This window comes from Perognathus longimembris, chromosome 28 (genome assembly GCF_023159225.1).
Source record: "Perognathus longimembris pacificus isolate PPM17 chromosome 28, ASM2315922v1, whole genome shotgun sequence".
NCBI lineage: Eukaryota > Metazoa > Chordata > Mammalia > Rodentia > Heteromyidae > Perognathus > Perognathus longimembris.
Genome location: NC_063188.1, coordinates 34,955,503 through 34,976,688, shown reverse-complemented (window position 1 = coordinate 34,976,688; position 21,186 = coordinate 34,955,503). Strand labels below are relative to the sequence as shown.

Here is a 21,186-nt window from a genome sequence, read left to right as displayed (position 1 = left end):
TGTACTAATGTTCATTGGTGAGAAAAAAAAAACCCACCAAAAAACAAAAATCCCTTGTGTAACAATGTTAGGGCACTCCTTTCCACAATCATGTGAGTATGCCTCCACAACTGAATGTACTTTCACAGTCTCTGTTACTGAAGATTTCTGGTGAAGTGGTTCTTAATATGCTAAAATATGTCAGTGGCTGTAGCCAAAAAGTACCCATACCTTGTAACAATATCCTTTCTATGTATGAAGTACAATAAAGGAAAAGGGCTTGGAGGGAGAAGTCATTCCCTGTGGGAATTCCAACTGCCACTGACCAGCTGTGTAGACTTCAAGAAAATATATCATCTTTCTGTACCTCATTTTTCTCATCTGAAAAATGGGACTTACAGGATGATAGTATTTGTTGTGAGAGCCAAAGGATATAATCAGTCTTTGCAAGGTGACTGATACATTGTAGATTCACAATAAATAAGGGTCTTTTTTTAAGGTAGTGTTGTAGAGGATACAAAATGCTAAAATAGGAAGAGTGGAGTTTTATACTTAGACTTGGGTTCAAATTCCAGTTCTACCATTTGGTTACCATAGGTCACTTCAATGGGTGACTTGACCTGAGCCTAGATTTTTTTTCTTCTCTAAGATGTAGCATATAATACTTATAAAATACCTACCCCATTGTCACCTCTCAATTGCAGCTACTAATGTACTAAGTGTAAGAAAACGATATAGCAAATGCACTATCTTTTAAGCCCACTTCTGAAATCTTGTCCTGTCTTTGGATACATGAAGCCTTTGGAAGATTTTTTTATTCCTTGTTTTCTAATGGCTGCATACCAACAAGAGTTGGCTGGCATTTATTTACATTTACAAGTGATGATATATCATTTAGAAGCAATCTGTGGTGTTATATTTGGGCATTTTGCTTTGCTTTGTTTTGTCTGGCTTTTCCCTATCCACACCCCCACTATTTGCTTCTTCCCCCCTATATAGCAGCTGTCTAGGGATGACAATTTATTGCCATCCCTTCTCTATACCTTCTGTACACCTATGATGTCAAGCTAGATAACCACAGCATCACTGAGGTGTCTGGGTAGTAGTTGTTCCAGGTTGTAATTTATCATTTGTTTAATGGTAAGAAGCCAGATATGATGTCTCATTTTTTATTTGCAGACATCACTATCGTCCATCTCTTCGCCTCTGCAGAAACTCAGTGTGATACGAAACTTAATCTGTTGGAGCAGTGCCCCACTGCTGCTCTTGCAGGATGCTGCTCTGCTTATCAGTTCATCATTACATAGATAGTGTGCTGCTCAGGGCCATTGCAGTGGAGTATTGCTGATACAAATATTTGGCAAAGTTGGCCTTTGTGGCAGAATTTCAGGAATTCAAAAGGCTCCTAGCCCAAATATATCTCCCTCGATAGTCACAGTCCTGAAATGCACACAAGAAACATTTCACTTGAACTTTCTTTAGTATATAGAACAGTGTTAAAATGTGTGTGGCACTCTCCAGAGGGAACATCATGAGTTGTTGCCAGCTATTAATACTTGGAGTCAGAACTGCTTTGGAATTCTGTTTTGGTTTCTAGCTATGGGCTTAGGCACGTGGGTGATTCGCTCTATGCAGTTTTAGAAACTCTTCTGCAAAAGTAAGGTTGGGGCTGGGAACATGGCTTAGTGGTAGAGTGCTTGCCTAGCATGCACAAAGCCCTGGGTTCGATTCCTCAGTACCACATAAACAGAGAAGGACAGAAGTGGCACTGTGGCTCAAGTGGTAGAGTGCTAGTCTTCAGCAAAAGAAGCTCAGGAACAGTGCCCAGGCCCTGAGTTCAAGCCCAGGACTGGCAAAAAAGGGTAAGGCTAATGTAAAAGACGATTGTGATGATTATATGTGAAAATTACTATGTAAATCACATAGTAAATGTTCAAGGAACTATATATGTTCCTTACCTCACCCTGAAAGAATATACTTCAGAATAGTAAATTTGGTTTGTTAGGAGTCAGGTAAGGTGTAGTACAGGGTCACTGCTCAAAGCAAAGGTGCTACTTGAGTGGACCTATGGTCATAGAGCAACATAGACACTCTAAGGGCCTGGAGTCCTCAAAGGGGAATGGGAAGAGGAGAATGAACTAAAGCAAAATCAACTATATTTACATGAACATTCCAACAGAAAAATGCATACCCACATTGCTTTGTCAAGTAGTGAGTTCCACCATTGGAAGTGCCTAGAGGCTAAGTGATGACTCTCTGTCAGGTATACAATGGTCTACTTCAGTGCTTCTCATATTTATAGATCTTGGGGACCTTGCTAAATGCAGATTCTGAATCATTTGTTCTGGGGTTGGAGCCATGATTGTGCATTTCTACCTAGCTCCCTGATAATGACGATGTCCCTGATCAACAAACCTCACTCTTAGTAGCAAAGCTCCTGTTTTTCAAAAACATCTCATAATGAAATAGAAGGATATAGTGGAGAAAGCCAACAAATTGCTCAGCGTGGAAAGCCTTTGATGCAATCATGATCTACAATCTAGTTCTAAGCTTTGAAATCTGATTGGTAGCATAACCAGTGACTAGACTCCTGGGAGCTGACTCACAGTTAACCATATTCACAAGAGACCAATATATATGCCAGAATGCCAATTGATTAATTTATAATGAGAAGTATAACTTCCAAATGGACCAGATACTAGTGTTTGCTGATCAGTGCATTATCTCCCTGTAGGCATATTTACATGAAAAGCTAAATGATAATAAGAAGGTTGCTTGGTGAGGACGTACTGAGAGCAAGGGAGTTCACAGGATGGTTATAATGATTCACGTCACCAGGCTGCTTTCTGAGTTCTCCAGTCCACAACTGGACTAGACCTGCTGAAGCCATCTGGTGACATCAGCCTCTCATAGCTTCTCTGCCTCAAGTCTTGACTTCATACAATCTGATGATCTATGTAAATACAGGTGTGATCATGTCATTCATTTTTCCCCATTAGTTTCTATGTTAAGTCACAATTTTAAGGTCAGTGCTACAACAACTGTAACATATACAGGAAATTTGGAAAAATAATTCAATAAGTATCTATATATACTCATCTAGATTCAACTTATTAGTTGCCATTTTGCCATGTTTGCTTTATATATGCATATGTTCCATGTATACACACATATATGTATATATACATACATATATACGTGTGTGTGTGTGTGTGTGTGTGTGTGTGTATCTCGAGTCCATCATGGTTTTCTAAACTCTTCATTTTCGGATACAACCTACTTAATTAACTTCATTTTCCTTGGCTTACCTTTGTCAACTTATATTGTAGCCATATCTAAATGCCACATGTTAGTTCCCTGAATGTTCTGTGGTGTTCTTATACACTACAGTTTTGCCTGGGTATCTTCACACTCTTTGGAAGTATCTACTTGTTCCCAAAGACTCAGACATATCTATGTTGACATAATATATTATGATTTCCTCAGTCTTAACATTTATTATTCTGTACTATTGTCTATTTACATTTATGACTATCCCTGGCAAGGATAAGGAATGGTCAACTCCTGGGCCATATAAGGCTCTCAAAATCATTTGTTACATGACTAGACATGCTTTTCATTGGCTTCCCACAGTCCTCTGTTTGTATTGATAATTTTGTATGGCCCATAACGATCTTACAAATATCCAAATGGCCCATGGCAGCAATTAAGTTTCTCTGCCCCACAGTGGAATAAACAATAAATGCATTAAGAGCAGGAATGTTTTCTTTCTATCATTGTATATATTCCCTTTCTGTTTCCTTGTACTTTGTGCTCAGTAACTGGCCAATCCAACTGGCTACCACACAGTTCAACTTAGTTATGTCATAAGTACCTCATAATCTACATATCCAAAGGGAACTCTCATTTTTCCTATTGTATACATTTAAAACCCTCTTCATGGATTCTCTGATTCCTATACAGTCTTCAGAGCTGAAGGTCTCACAGCAATCTTTAATTCTTCCTTGTATTTCATTCCCCAATCCAAATGTGCTTAATTCTACCTCCAAGATGCATCCCTATTCTATCCACTTCTCATTTCTGTTAAGCCAGGACACTTTTATTCCTGACCAGGAAGCACTGCCAACAATCGTCTCTCCAAGCTTCTTGCTTCTACTTTTGTTCCCTCCAATCTATTATCCACAGAGACATCCTAGTGATATCTAAATTTCTGATGTGATGTTATTCCCTGCTTCCTGTTTAAACCATAGTATACATTAGTTTTTCCTTGTTGGATAAAGTTCAAACACAGCTTTACCCAAAGGACTCTGAAGATCTAAACCCTTTGTATCTTTCCAACTTTATCTCTTTTATTTATTATTTTGTAATGCTGAGGATCAAACCCCAGGCCTCATGTATGCTAGGCAAGTGCCCTACCACTGAGCTCCATCCTTAGCCTATCAACTTTGTTTTACCACCCTTCCTTTTGAAGTCTAGATTCCAACCATTATGCACTTACAAGCCTGCAGGAATTATAGTTTCCCAATTCCTATTTTAGCACAATCCTTGTGTTGCTTTGTGCCTTGAAAAGCTAGCTCTTTCGAACTCAGCACAGGCAATATGTGCTCTGGGATGCTATTTCTTATTTCCCAGTCTTAGTTATGTGGGTTTTGTTTATTACTCACTACTGCTCTGTACATACACTCATGTAGAGATGATACCACATATGTATAGTACTGTTTACTGGAATCGTTTTACTTGTGTTTCTCCTCAAAGCTAATCTATGATCTTTTTGATAGCACGGGTGATGACTTATTCAACTTTGTGCTCCAATGTTTAGCTGATGGTATGTATTAAATGTGAAATCAATATTAAGAAAATAATAGATGGATTAACACTGGTGAATATCTTCTTCCAAACTTAGTTTTTATGCATATCTTGTAAAACACATCCTTTCTTTTAAACATACCATTTAAGCACATCATTTATTCAAAGTACAATGTAGTTGATTTTCAGTCAATTATATTGTTCTTCACCAAAAAATTTTGACAATATCTGAAAGACTGTATTGTTTCTTTTGAGATGGCTACTCCTCCTCATTTGTTTTCTTCTTGGTAACTTAAATCTCACAGATGAACATCATCAGTATCTAGGGGTACTCTACTACTGGTTCCATTAACTACCTCCCATTGACCCCTAAGGTCCCTTCCAATATCAAGATCCACGTTCCACAGAACTATCCATTAATTTATATTCTAGTTGCCTGGTTGCAGTTTGGTATATAACATTACTTTTCCTCCAGGTCTCAGTCTGTGAGAGATCTAGTGCAAGCTGGGCACAAATAGCTCCAATTGTAGCTGCTCAAGAGGCTGAGATCTGGAGGAATTGAAGTTAGAAGCCAGGCTAGGGAGAAAAGTTTGCTAGACTCCACTTCCAAAACATCTAGCAAAAGAGAAGAGCTTGGGACATGGCTCAAGAAGTCGAATATCAGCCTAAGCAAGCATGAGGCCCTGAGTTCAAACATCAGTACAGACAAAAAAAAGTGTATATATTTCATTATTACCTCATGTGTAAATGTTAGACCATGGATTGAGGGTAACAAACGGCTTGGAATTTAACTTGGATACAGTAGATTGGATTTATTTGAATCGAAAAAGTTGGCCAGGGTAGTGGCTCAAGTCTGTAATCCTAGCTACTTTGGAAAAGGAGATCTGGAATAGCACTTGCAGGTCAGCCCCCAGGGGAGGGGAAACAAAACAGATTGTGAAACTGTAACCTCTCTGTACATCAGTTTGATAATAAAAATTTGAAAAAAAAAAAACAGATTGTGAGAAACTGCATGGGGACCAATGGCAGGTTGGTGTGGTATGCAGCTACAGGGGAAAGGAAAATTGCAGTATAGGACTGTCTGAGCATAAAGTGAGACACTATTTCAAAAATAACTAATGTAAAAAGTGAAGGGTTCAAGTGGTGTAGCCTCTTCCTAGAAAGTGCTATATACGCTGTGTTCGAATCCTGTACTACTGAAAAAAATACTAAGACTAGTCATCCTAAGTATCATTTTATTCTGATTATTGTCTCAATATAACAACTTTAAGATGATTGTAGTGTTGTGTCCCTGAATCTATTCAGTAATAGTGTTTGGCAAATAATTTTTACACCATGCTATGAATTGTCTTAAATACTGTATGTGTATGAATTCCTTTAATCATCTGAACAACTCTATGATGTTGGGAGAAAACAAGGGAAGGGGTCACATGGTTCAAAAAGAAATAACTCATTACCTGATTTATGTCAGTGTAACTCCTCTGTTCATCACTTTTACAATAACAATTTAAAAAACAACTATGATACGGGCAGTTTAGTTGTTCCCATTTTATGGATACTGAGGAAACTGAAGTACAAAGAAGTCTCTGAAGGTCAAATGTTATGAATACCTGCTAAATACTAGGTGTGTTAATTGAGTTCAGTACAACGCCCATTGTTTGGGTGGCTAGTAAATTTACATTGATGGAGTGGACAGACTCAAGTAAGGATATATTTTAGCAATGCTGTAGTGGCCTAAGTGAATTGCCTAGGTGGGACAGGCTCGTTCCTGGTGTTGTGAAATGGAGAGAGATGTAGTAAAGGTCCCAAATGCTAGAGGAATATTCTTTTCATTCAACTTGGTGTGAAGGGGAAAAAAGATGGCTCGATTTTGAGACATATGAAATTAGCCATTCATTCTTGAGGATCAAAATTACTTAGAAGAGGCACGGGATACAGTAAATTATGTTGCCTGGGGTAAGGGTAAGAAGGAGACATACATATATGATGATTGTTAAGTACAGGAAAGGAGAAAGGTGTCATTTAAGGGCAATCAAAGGGGAGGGTGAGGAGGAGGCAGAGACACTGTGCTAATGAATAATTACCCAATGCCCAGCTTCCCCAATTCTCTTGTCTCCAACTTAGCCCTCGGTGTGGGCCACTTTTGAGGAGTACTTTCAACATTCTTGCACTGGAAGCACCAGACACTCGTTTTACAAATGCCAAGCAGAGAGCAAAGGTGTTGTTGCAAATTCAAAACAGGCTTCAATTCCCCAAGCCCCTCTTAAACGCTTGCATGTTTGCAGATCTTATAGTTCGTCGCCAGAATATATTTCATGAAATGACGTGACACAGGTTCCCCCCCCCCCCCCCGCAATCCCCGGCCCAACTGTAATGCTTTCCCATCCCGTTACCCTTTTAAGAGGCGGATCCCGCAGTGTCCTTTCCTCCCTCCCAACCACCTCTACCCCCAGTCAGCTGGGCGGAGCTTCCCACTGGAGCCCTGGAGCCCGACGCGGCCGCAGCAGTAGCGAAGGGGACTGGCGGCTTCTAGGGGCTGCGTCTACTGCAACCTCTTTACTGCCGCTACGTGCCTCCAGGTTCCCACGTCCTACGCGGACCGCCTGTGACTCTCCGTCCGCTCCTTACCTGGCACCTACCTGCTCCAAGCTGGGTCCTTGCCGAGCCCCAAGAGGGCGCGTGCCACAGGCCCTTAGGGTAACGTGGGGCGCTCGCATTATGGGCCCTGGGGCCGGGGTCGCTTGCCGCGGCGGCTGCGGCTCTTCCCGCTTGCTGGCCTGGTGTTTCTTACTGGCTCTGAGTCCCCATGCCCCCGCTTCCCGGGGGGCCGAAGCAGTATGGACCGCGTACCTCAACGTGTCCTGGAGGGTTCCGCACACCGGAGTGAACCGCACCGTGTGGGAGCTGAGCGAGGAGGGCGTGTATGGCCAGGACTCGCCGCTGGAGCCCGTAGCTGGGGTCCTGGTACCACCCGACGGGCCCGGGGCGCTCAACGCGTGTAACCCGCACACCAATTTCACAGTGCCCACCGTGTGGGGAAACGCCGTCCAAGTCTCTTGGTTGGCCCTTATCCAGCGTGGCGGGGGCTGCACCTTCGCAGACAAGATCCATCTGGCTTATGAGAGAGGGGCTTCTGGAGCCGTCATCTTTAACTTCCCAGGGACCCGCAATGAGGTCATCCCCATGTCTCACCCGGGTGAGTGTAGCTACTAAATTGCACCCCTTCACATTTCTGCCATGGCCAGTTTCTCATATTTTCTTCAGTGCTTTTCTCTTCCCTATCCCCTCGCTCTGAAGAAAAAATGAGTGCCCTTCCTGACCCCACTGAATGGAGCAGGGTTCTCCCCGACATTTACCAGGTGTGGGGGTTGGGCGGGAAAAAAATCCTTCACAATTTGCCTTTCTGGTAGAACAGGGTGAGACAAACGGGGTGAGGAAGGTGGGAAATCAAGGACAGCTTGGGCTTTTTGCATTGCCTTTTCTTGGTGGCTCTCAAGGATAGGAAGCCCCCCCCCCCCGCCTTTGCTTTGGATTGAGGTAGCAGAGAGGGTGGACATTGGCTTTTAAGGGTCTGTCAAAAAGATCCCCTGGAAATCGTTTTCTCTCACTCTTTGCTGCATAAAACCAGATTTTCCCCTCCTCTTTCCATTTTTCTCTCCTTGTTTCCTGGGTTTCAGGTGCAAGATTGTGTTACTGCACCCTAGTTCACCTCACTGAGATTTGGGTGGAAACTTTGTCAGCTCCTGGATTCTTCTCTGCCCAGTGGTCTCAAGTCCCAAATGATTGTTTAGTATCAATGCTTTTGTGTGCCTCTGAAAAAAAAATCCGATTTAGGTTATTGGGTTCCCAAACAGATGATTACCATTGCTGAAAACGCAAGATTAATTATGCATGAATATAGCAAAGGCCTTAGCTTTGCAAAAGGAGTCAAGGTAGTTCTTAGATTTGCAGAGATGCTGTGAGTGACTATCCTCCACCAAATTATCCTTTCCAGAAACATCCCTATTTGTGATTAGCTACCCTTACTCTATGCATATATTGATCCTGAGCCCTGAAGGACAATGAACTGGGGGAGAAAAAGGAAGGGGAATATAATAGCAATATACTGTGGTTGTTAAGAGCTGGGCCTCAAGTTAGACCTTGCCTCATTGCTTACTCCATGACCTTGGATACTTATTTGAAATCTTTTTGAATCTAAGTGTCTTCATCAGTCCAAGAATTAAGGATAAGAAAAAAAGAACTTATCCACAGGTTTGCCTTGAGAGTAGAAATGAAATAAAGCCTTAATTGTCTAGGACAGTGTATCTAAAGGTTAGCTGATCTGAATCAGTCACTGGAGAGATGAATATCCTTATTAACTACTAAAGGTTTAGTGCTTATTTTAAAGCACTCTGATTAGCTCTGCCTAGAGAGCACTTGCATTGAGAGGCTGGATGGCATACAGCAAAGAGCAATGAAGTGGGACTCAAGAGATTAGACTTCTTTAAGTCCCTTCTTGGCTTCTATCAGCTTTGTGACCTTGTACAACTTACATGTCAAAAAGCGGTATAGAGGTGTAACAGTAGACACCAAGTTGGCAGAACATGCAGAGATGAAAGTGTCTAGATGAACTCTATGATCCTTTTTCTACTGTAAAATGTGATTCCTGGATTCATTGATTAAAAGAGCAAAGTGTATCTCTCTTGGTTGATTAGAATGCATTGGTTGATTAAAAGCATTGATTAGAATGAACTTACTTTTTAAAGGCCAGTAATACTTAGTGATGAGGCTTAGGAAATTTAGTATTTACATTTCTGTTGGCTAAGTATAAATGTTTGACTTTGTCCCCTCCAAAGGATATTCATTTGCATGAATGATTTATAATTGAGTATTCCTTAATTAGAGAATTCCAACTGAGATCATTTTTATTGTACTTTTGTTAAGGATATTGACCTGGTAATTTTAGGAAACAAAGAATTGACTTTTGTTGAGCTCCTACTATGTGCTAAGTAGTCTATTTATATCTTATAAGGTAAGATATCTTATATCTTTATAAGGTAAGATGTAAATAGCTCCTAGATTCTTAGTAGTCTCAAGTCCCAAATGACTGTTAAGTGCCAGGGCTTTTATTTACCTCTGAAAGAAAATCTGATTTGGATTATTGGGTTATGCTTTATAAGGTATGATATAAATAATGTGCAGTGGGAAAAGCATTGTGGTCAAGACGGTGATCAAATTCTGGATTTGTGATCTTGAATAAATTCTTTAACTTCCCTGAGTCTTGGTTCCCACATCTGTAACATGGATAATATTTATGTTGCTATAATTATTAAGGATATTATATATAAAACATCTAGCAGATAATAAATGGTCAGTAAAGGCTATTGGTCATAATTGGTTAAGGCTAAGATGTAAAATTTAGCTCACAAATGTATGATTATTCAACTATTGAAGACATGAGCACATTGGAAATCTAATTAAGGCTATTGTGTTTCAGGCACCACAAAGGAATAAGTCCTACAGATTCAGAAAGGTATTTTGTTATGTTAGAAATTTATAATTACCCAAGATGATGGCTTAGCAAATACTGCCATTAAGCTAACTATACAAAAAAAGCTAGCAAATGACTTAGGTAGAAAATCACATTTCTTCCCTTGAATCCCTAGAGAAACTACCATTCAGTGCAAGGGGAAAAATCACTTTCCATTTCAGCCAAGTGTTTTATAGAATATTTATTTGTAAAGTGCTATGTTGTTTGCTTTACTCACTCCTGACAGTAGCCCTGGGGTTTCTTTTATAATATGTGGTCCAAAAAAAAGTTTCCATGGATTATAGTGGCAGAAAGGTAGGAATAAGGTTTAAGTGCTGATTGACTCATTATATGTTGCTGTGAGCTATGTGGGGGCTACCATGTGTGGAAACCCATTGCTGTCTTTCCTGTTTGGAGGATCTCTCTTTCACCACTCTCACAGGGGCCTGGCTTGAATGGTTTGTCCTCTGTTGGAGTTTATAGTGACTATCCACACTCTTACCTACCACATTCCTATTACCATGAAGATGTATTTGTTTCAACTCATAGAGCAAACTGGCTTAGAAAAGTTGCTTTGATTTCTTTTTGTTTATTACAGAGCAAGCCACTGAGCAGTTAGAAAAACGAGGCTGTTTTTTATGTACACCAAAATGTCACAAAAGGTGTTGCTGCAACCTAATACCAACCCCTGCAATTTTGCCTGTGTATTTTATTTTGACAGCAAAGGATTCAGACAATCCTGATTCATGCAGATAAATAATTATAAGCCACAGATGTTTATTAACAGCTTCCCTTGAAATCTCAATCAAATGAAACCAGAAACCTAGAAAAACCTAGGAGGAAGTTTTGGTTTGAAACTTGCATTACTAGTCAAAGTCCCTACCTTAAGTATGAAAATCAGATAAGGGGCAGCCAAAACACAGTAAGCACTAAAGCTATCTGAAATGTAGATTGTGACAATGAGACACGTTAAACATGCTCTCACTATTGCACAACAAACTGTTCTTTCCCTAGGCAGATGGGCCTAAGCTTTGCCTGCTGTCTAATTGAGCACAGCCTACGGGTTGAAGTGGTATGTGTACTTGCTTCTCCAATTTTCCTTGAGTCGACATGTGCAGGCATGAATTTATTGAAAGACACATGCAGAGCTACAAACTTCCTAGTTTGTGTCACATTTACAAGAACTTGAAACATCTTTAAGAGGGTAGCAGGAGAAGCATTATTCCAGCGAAGCAGTCCATGTTGATGATTTGGTGGTCTCGAATGTGATGGGATACACTTTAATGGAGAAAGCAGTTGCTTGTATGCATTGTTGAAAGACAGCAGAACCTGTTAGTTAAGAGGAAGAGCTCTACCATTTCACATTTTCAAACTCTCTGCTAAATATTTTATTTCTCTTGGCTTTTTCCCATGTAAGGAGCATAATAATAAACTTGTCTCAAAAGGTTTTTAGGATTAAGTGGCATAATGTAGACAAAATGTTAAGCATAGCATCTGACAATACTATTACCTTTTTAGTCACTGTTACACTAATTAAATGTGCTTGAAAAAATGAAAGTTGAATCCTGTAATTGAAGAACATAACTTGAAAATGAGTTGTCTACATACTTCAAAGTCCATGTTACCCAAATCCTAACTTGAACTCTTGAAGAATAGGAAGAGTAGACTGAAGAGTAGACTCTCACTAGCAAATGATCTTTGAACCCTCCAAGGTTTGTCATTCTATTCTTCAATAACTACTTTTTACTCAAAGCACCAATAAAATTTCCCTTCAAAAATAATGTGTGTGTGTCTGTGCGCGCACGTGTGTGTGTGTGTGTGTGTGTGTGTGTGTGTGTGTGCGCACATGCACTGATACTGGGGCCCAAAGCATTCTACCTGTTGGAACCACACTTCCACTTCTAGTTTTTTGGTGGTTAGAGATAAGAGTCTCACAGATTTTCCTACCCAGGCTGGCTTTGAACTGTGATCCTCAGAGTTCAGCCTCTTTAAGTAGCTAGAATTACAGGTCCCAGCCCACAGAAAATTTTGAGATTGTATTTTAACAACATCCCAATACTTTCTCAACTATTTTTCAGTTAGTGTTTATCCTTCCCCCTGCCAGAACGATGACTTTGACAATAACATTTTTCAATAGAACAAAAGGTTCACAGAGTACTAAGTGTAATGATTTACTGATACACAGCAACCTCCCCAAATCATCCCTGATTTTGTTTCCAGAATTGTCATTCTTGATATTGCTATAGCACAGTGTTTTTCAATGTTGTCCACTCCTTTGAAACTCTTCCAATTTCTTGCTTCTCTTACCTCTCTTTGTTTCATTAGTATTTTATAACTTATTCGTCTAATAACTCTTCTCCTTTGTATCAAATGTCCCCATATCTCCCCTTCTAATAAGTAGTTGTGGTGTCTTGTTCAGTCCTTTTTGTGAGGAAAGCTGGAGTTAGAACTCAGGGCCTACCTCTTGCTGGGTAAGGGAGCTACCACTTGAGCCGCTCTCACACTTTTGCTTTATGTTTTTCAGAAAAGGTCATGTTTTGCATAGGGCAGCCTCTAACTATGATTTTCTTATCTATGGCCACAAGCACGTACCAAGCTTACTTGTTGAAATGAGGTCTCACTAGCATTTTACCTGGACTTGCCCCCAACCACAATTTTCTTCTGAGTAGCTAGGACTGCAGATGTATGCCACTGTGGCAAGCCCCACACCTACTTAATTCTACTACTTTAAATTTTCTCACATAAGTAGCTTTATCCTTTGCAACTATTATTGACTTGCTTTCCGTTTGAGTCTTCTCATGGGACATAATAGATTCCTTATTGGTCTCCCTGCCTGCAACTTGTCTTCTCCCTTCAGGCGGTTCCCTTTCAATTCCTTGCCACCAGGATGCAGCTCCAATCACATAGATGCCACTGCTTATAAATATGCGACTACATTGCTCGCCATAGCATACAAGACTTATAATAATCTACTCACAGATTACATTCCAAGTTTTTTATCCATATTCTCTTCTCATCACTTCACATTCTTTCTCCTTCCCCATTATTTGGTTGCTTGTATTTCTGCTGTTGCTTGGACATCCCCTTCTTTCCTGCTCTGCTGGGCAAGACCCTTCAAAATGCACTACGAATACTTGGCAATCCTCAAAGACTGTCTTTTGTTGTTTTCTAAGCTTTACTTTTATTGTATTTTTAATTAACACATAATGATTATACACATTGATGAGTACTATGTGGTAGTGTTTCTAGACAGTTCCTTCTTTTGCTCTTCCCACTACTGCCCACAACTAAACCACAGGAATCCTTTTGTTCTTGTAGAGCTTCATCTCTTTTAGTACTGTCTGCATTTTTCTGGTAGTTATTTTTTAACATATTTTACCTTCCTACTGGATTTTAATCATTTTATGTTTTGTTCATCTTCAGATTCCCCATAGGAACCTTTGTTCTGTATGTGCTCTAGAAATGCTGGTAAAATTATCTTAAACAACCAAGAATTCTAGAGCCAGAAGGTCATAAGATTCACTCAGAAAGTATCTAAGGAAGGATATTAGAATTCAAATCATTCAAAATGTATCAAGGGTATACTGCCCACTATGTCCTGGGATTTTTGTTTGGGTACACAATGAATTCAAGTAGAACCTTTATTCCTGCTCTGTTAAGAAATCTGAAGTCTAGGAGTAAGAACAACATATAAATAAGGGTATATGAATTCTTCAAGATGATGAGCTCCCTGGTTTCTATACTGATCATCACCATGGACAATTTGAATTTTTTTTTGTTTTTTATTTGAGACAAGGTATCACTAAGTAGCTCAGGCTGGCCTTGAACTCATGATCCTGTCTCACCTTCCCAAGTGCTAAGATTCCAAGCAAACATGTATCACCATACATGGGTATAAATTGTATGGATTTTTAATGGCAGAATTACCTAGTTAGGCAGGAAATTACAAATGAATTTTAGGAGTTTTAAATGGACTTTTCACTATGCTACATTTTTTGACGGTACTAGGTTTGAATTCAGGGGGCTTCTACTTTTTAGACACTACTACTGAGCCTCATTTGTTATTTTTGAATTAGGATCTCACTTCTTTCCCATGTTGGTGCATCAAGCATGATATACATACTTTAGGCTTTCTGGTATTCTTCGGATCGCAGGTGTACCACAGCATCTAGCTTCTTTCCAGTGAGATAAAATCTCACAGATTTTTCCGCTTGAGCAGAACTAGAACCACAATCCTCCTGTTCTCCTATTTACGTCAGCATCCAATTTATATCTCTAGTTAAAATGCTTGCATTGAGCAGCTTGGTGAACATTGCATTGCATTCCAAACTATGAAATAACCTTTTACAAAAAAAGAAGTGGAGAGGAATATAGATTGACTAGCAAATTGCTTTTTGAGCACATAAAGAATTCTCTCTAGTCTCTGGATTATGTTTGTCATTATCCATAGATTGCTACATTAAATCTCATATCCCTATCTGTTTGTCCTTGTCTTCAATGGTGGAGAGATCAGAGAGTACCAAGGACATTTTCTCAGTGACTTTTTTTTTGCCAGTCCTGGGGCTGAAACTCGGACCCTGAACACTGCCCCTGGCTTCCTTGTGTTCAAGGCTAGCACACTACCACTTGAGCCACAGCTCCACTTCCGGCCTTTTCTGTTTATGTGGTGCTGAGAAATCGAACCCAGGGCTCATGCATGCTAGGCAAGCACTCTACCACTAAGCCAAATTCCCATCCCTCAGTGACTTTTTGATTAAAAAGTTAACGTTCCTGGAGGAAACTTGAAAAATGTGAAGAAGCATAACAAGTTACCCCTAATTTCACAATACTGACAAAAGCATGACTAATATTTTTGCCTTATCTCTTTTTCCATGCATAGGCATAGCTTTGCATTTTACTTTCATCATAATGGTTAATTTTTATGATTATTAATATAGCATGAAGAAAAAATATTGAAAAAAATAAAACACAAATCTATACACGTAACCATTTTAGCACATTAGTGTTCTGTCATCACTTTCTTTTATGCTTTCTCTTCATAGGTACACATATGTGTATATATACATGTATACACACAGATATACATATATATATACACATATGTATAATTTTTTAAGTACCTGTATATGCTAACAGCCCAATTATCATACCACAATACTCCCCAATACTTTTTATTGTAGTATTACTTCTGCAATTAAAAAGAGAAAAAAAATGTGTTCTTGTAACTGAAGGTCATGGCCATTGACTCAGAGATTGAAATTTGAGCTCCTCTTGGCCATCAGAGAGTACAACAATCTGATGGGGAGGAATGGAAACTTGCATAAAATAAATCCACTAGCCCTAAATTGTGTCTCATCTAGCCTGTATACTTGGGCATTGTGACCTTGGTCTTTTGAAGGATTTGATAATCATTTATGCTTGAGTTCCTCTTCTCTCCTAGTATTTCCAGAGGTGATGTCTTTTTCACAATTGAAATTTGCTCTCAGTTTCCCTATTGCTTGGTTAAGTTGTACCTCACTGACTGAAATGGCTTTTAAAAAAAATCAAGGCCACTGATCTGTAAATGATTGTCAGGATTTTCCCCAGTTTAATTGATTGGCCACCACAAAATTTTCTGGAGATGAAGAATTTTATACATGCATATTTTACTGAGATATAACAGACATGTTAAAATGTTTATGAATCATGAATTCATAGTACAGTGGGTTTTCACAAAGTGAAAAAAAAAAAACCCGTGTAACCAGCACTCAGCTCAAGAAGTAGAATATTACCAGACCCATGTGAAATGGTACACTTGTAGCATGTGATTGGAGGCTAGTCAGCCACAGAAAGTCTCCTTTGCTACATCAGGCCAGTCTACAGTGGAATTCTCAGCTACATACTGTAGGGAATGATTATTGAGTACACAGTACACGCGTATTTTTATGCCAATACTAAGACATTCAGAGTTGCCACATTTTGCAAATACAACACTCACCTTGTAGCTCTATACAAGAGCTCTTTGTTATTATTCCAGTTCCTGCTCTTTCCTTTTTCTACTGTTTGTATGCCCTTTTATACATCATGGTATGTAGATACTGCTTGAATTCACCAGGAGGCTTACTATAGCACTGATTTCCTAGGGAAAAAAAGGTTGGTGATTTATGCTAAGCAGATGCAGGTTTTTAGGTTCAGATTCTGTGAATTACTTGTATTTAATACAGTAATTATCAAACTAGGTACCAATCCATGACTTTGAGTTAACCTTTTTTTAGTTTGACTTTTTGGGCAGTACTAGGGTCTGAACCCTATCTGGGTCTCTTGCTTGCCTAGGTGGCACTCTGCTACTTGAGTCACAAATCTAGCCCGGCTTTTCTGGTTATTTTGAAAATGGAGACTCAAGGACTTTTCTTCCCTGGGCTGAACTTAACTGTGAACCTCCAGATCACAACTACTTGAGTAGCTAGGATTACAAGCATGAGCCACTGGCACTAGCTTGCTTTGACCTTTTTTTCAAGGACAATGATAATAGAACTTCTGTGTTTATGGTTCTCTGTACACATTAGCTTATCGTTTCAGACAAAATGGTAAGGCAGCTTAGTTAAATGCTACCAGCAGTTAAACAATATTTTAGCTGTTAAAAAAAGGAAATACATCATACTAACATTATTAGAGAAAGTCTGGAGGACAAGTGTTCTCTTCATTATTATGTCTTTATTTTCTGAATTTCCTAGCACAGATATATGCTTCTTTTGTATTCAGAAAGTTATTTTAGAAACCTCAAGTAATACAATAGTGTTGATTAATCCTAAAGGAAGAGTTGGTAATGTGACTATAGCAACAACAGGGAACAAAGCATATCTGATCATTGAAACTGTTTTTAGACTATTCAGAGAACTTAATTGTCTTTTGAATAGAGCTAACCAATATGATTGTTAATATGAACCTTTCTTGTTAACACTAATGGTTTCATCAAATGTAAAATGAACCTTCAACACTGAAGAACTTTAAGGACTGAATCTGTTTTAAAACAGATTCTCTTTCTTTATCCACTGCATCACTATTCTGTAACTTTTCTTTTTATGTATCAGTACCATGGCTTGAACTCAGGGCCTTGCATTCTTGCTTAGCTTACTTGCTCATGAATGGCACTCAATAGAGTTTTTGCTGGTTAATTTGAGATGGATTCCCTGATTATTGTTCCTGGGATGACTTTGAACCTCAATCTTCCATGTACATTTTCTTCTTTATCCTCCCTTAACAACATAGAAGCATACATACTTCACTTGCCTTTTTATTTTTGTATCCTTCCCAGAAGAGGACTATGTAATCTCCCTAGCATTCAATACTTTTAAGACTGCTACTAAATTTAAATTTAATTGTTTAGCATGAATAATTCAATATATTGATAAATGAAACACTAGATTCTCTGATGAGGGTAACTTTTGTCATTGTAGAAAAGGGTAGAAAATTTTGTTAGAATAAAGCAGAGGGGAATCATGGTATTCTTAGTTTATTCTTTATTAATGATATTTACAACATTTAAGATAATCAAATTTGAATTACTTGTTAATTTCCCTTGAAATTACATTCTCCTGTGTGAAACTGTACCAGTTGGTGGTTCACATATGAAACTATTAAAATCAAGGGTTGCTTTGGTACCACATCTTTTCCTCTTAAGATTCTTTTTGTGCCCTACTTTTCTACACACTTACTCAGCCCTGCATAACCTCGCTAATTCTACCTTGGGTATTCACACCTCTGTCTCTCTCTCTTTCTCTCTCTCTTTCACACAATGCATTTGTTCTCATTCTCTCAGTTTCTGTTTCTCTCTCTCTCTCTCTCTCTCTCTCTCTCTCTCTATCAACCCCCCCTTCCCTTTTCCTTTTTCTTTCTAAAAAATGTTGCTTCCTACACTATTGTTCTGATTCTTTGGAAATGAAATTACCCATAACAAACCAGTTCTCTCAGTATCTAATGTCCCTCAATGTATTTGTAATTCACTCCTCCAATCTCCACCCAAACCTTCAATCGACCATGTGATCCTCCTAATTAACTAGGTATTTTCTCCTAGGTATTTTCTCATGTTCTTCTATTCAAGATAATTTGAAATGCTTGTGATTGTTTTGCTTTATGTATTATAGTGATATTATATTCTAAAACTTTTATTACAAATTTGGATTAAATAATAACTTCTATTTGCTTTGCAATCTTCAATCCTCAAAGCATTTTCACATACAATAATCCCTGGACTCTGTTGGAAATTTGAATACCATTTAGCAATATTACTATTGGAAAAGATGTCTCTAGTTCCAAACAATTAGCTTACAAATAAACTTTGCAAATATAACCCTTTAGGTATTTCTATTGTGGTTGTTCTTCATAATGATTGTTCTGTAATGTTTAGCTTATTATCTGCTTCCCTACCAGGCTGATTTAAAAAGCTCTCTGTACATACTCAGTTTCTTTGTCATCAATGTTCTACCCCTCTCTTTCCACGATATTTCATCTCAAGGACTCTCCATGTTAGTTTATTTTTCATAACATTTATAGTACTCTCAGAAGCTTTGCAAAACATCTTAATTATGACTTGGCTTATTTAGCCATCAGTATATTTTCAAGTACATTTTTTCCCATTTTAGAGGATTTCAACAGCCGTTTGTCTCAAGACTAGGAAAATGTGAATCTTTAGAGTGAGGTTTTAATTCATAGAACCAGCAGCAATCAGTATCTACCATTATACCAAAGTACTTTTCATAAAGTTGTTTGCATTGAATTATTGCTTTCCACCACCATTTTGACAAGAAGGCAAGATATGAAAGAGAGAATGAAAGTAGTCAGTGTAAAATCACCAGTTACCTCCCTTTTCTAACCACCAAGCACTGCATTTTTGCTGCTCCTTTCTGGCTGATGCTTTTTAGTTGGACTGACTAATAACACAAGGGGATGACTTACCTTGAGTAATGTAAATAAAGTCAATAGCTTACCCTTTGATGGTAAGGAAAGCTACATGATTGTTCTATTTTTATTTCAACCTGTTGTGCCAAAGGTGGTGCATTCTGTTTGAAACTGGAAGATAGCCTATTATAATGCAAGAACAGGTGTCCTCTGACATTGAAATGTGGATTTGCATCACTCAGTAAATCATACTCATTTAAGGAGGATCCATCTCCTGAGACATTGCCATGTCTATTTTATGTAACTTAAGGTCAAATCACTGTTGTTGTTGTTGTTTTCAATTGTCATTGTGGAAATAACAATGTGTAACACACAAGCTCCTAAATGTAGCTACTTGGTTAAAAAAAAAAAAAAAGAACAGGTGTCCTTGACTCACATTGCTTGGTTGGAGCTCCAGTTCTATCAATGAATAAATATGTGATAACTTGGCAGGTGACTAACCTGCACCTCATTTATCTTATTCATTAAAAGACACATGACAATGACTTTGTTCTATGATGTTGTAAATAAAATGTTAGGCAAAGAGTAAGCAATTAGAGAATATTAGCTAACTCTTGCTAACAACTTTGGTACTAATAAACATAATACTTCTTTGGTTATCACAGCTGTTTACTACCACAGATTCAAATATATAATTGTTTTATAGGCAGTAGGAACACAGTGGTACTAGACATCCATATTACAATGTTTTCTGAGCAATTACTGAGAAATGCTAGGGTGAAAATCACATAATCAAGAAGTGGAAACAACTAATTTGTCTTCCTTCTCTTCTGTGTATTCTCATTTTAAGAAACAGAAACACCTTAAAATCAAGATAAAGTTATACACAGAGTGAGTAGATAAAAGTCTACTATGTGTATTATGGAAATACTACAACAAAACCCTTTGTAAAATTATTATACATTAATGCAAAAAGTGGAAAAAATAGATTGCACTCCAACAAAATAAAAATGGCTATAGTCCTTTTGCTTGCACAGTAGTAGAGAGGAGATTTAGGAATCAGATACATTTGTATTTATATCCAAACTTAATCATGAAGAAACTTTCTGATCTTTGCCAAATTAATTTCTTTAAAACTCAGTTCCATCCCTGTGGAATGGAGAATAATAATTGTATCCACCTTACATTGGTTATTATGAAGGATAAATTAAATGATATAAGTAAAATAATTAGCACATACTATGGTATGGTAAAAAATAAAACTGAAAAACTTCCTCCTCCCATTCATCTATAATCTACTCTTGGAGACTGGCAGTACTTATCACTGCAGCATTCCACAGGGTATCTAAACTGAGGAAGAAATTGTGTTCAAGTTTATTTAATGCATTATTTTCTGAATTTGTTTAACTATAGAACCCCTTTTCTCTCCAGATACTTAACATCGGAAATATAATTTTTGTCATGTACTTGACAACTTCTTCCTTTTCCTTTGTATTTTTTGGAGGGAGAAGGTGGTTGTTTTATTTTTCTTTCAGGCTGGCATCACAATTTCACTGAATTAAAGTCCTGTCCATGTTGGAAAGTGACTAAACTAATAGAGTTACCTCTCTATAAGAACATAATGTTTTTAACTATTATGAAAACATTTAGTTATATGTCTTTGAATCTTTTAAGTGAGGCTAATTTATATTCAAAAAATTTATTATAAAAGGATAAAAACATGTGATACAGGATTGTGAGGGTTTTATCATTAATATATGGGCCATAGTGCAGCGGCTAGCTTCCATGATACTTGATACAATGGAGGAAATAATAAATCAGGTGGCAAAATGTTCTGAATTATGATTTTTGATGCCTGTATGATACCAAAAAGCTTTGGAGAAGCATTCCAGATTCTCCTTTTTTCTAGTTTTCTTTTTCTCCACTCACCTAATAGAGTACAGTACTAATGGGACTTCTGAAACTTTTCTATCTTTGGGTTCTTATGACCAGATCAAAATGAAGAGTATACCTCA

The 21,186-nt window shown here is 38.2% G+C and overlaps 1 protein-coding gene across 2 annotated transcripts in view; it reads left to right on the top strand.

Annotated features, from left to right (window-relative positions):
* Positions 1 to 21,186, top strand: part of Rnf128 (ring finger protein 128) — a 99,454-nt gene that overhangs the window by 32,621 nt on the left and 45,647 nt on the right. Inside the window, exon 1 of one of the 2 annotated variants that reach the window (XM_048336875.1) lies at positions 7,266 to 7,981. The exons of the other annotated variant lie outside the window; for it this stretch is intronic. Coding sequence (XP_048192832.1) covers positions 7,504 to 7,981 — 478 coding nt within the window. The 5' untranslated portion in view covers positions 7,266 to 7,503. Of the gene's footprint in view, positions 1 to 7,265; positions 7,982 to 21,186 lie in introns of those variants that run through there. 2 annotated transcript variants of the gene reach the window in all.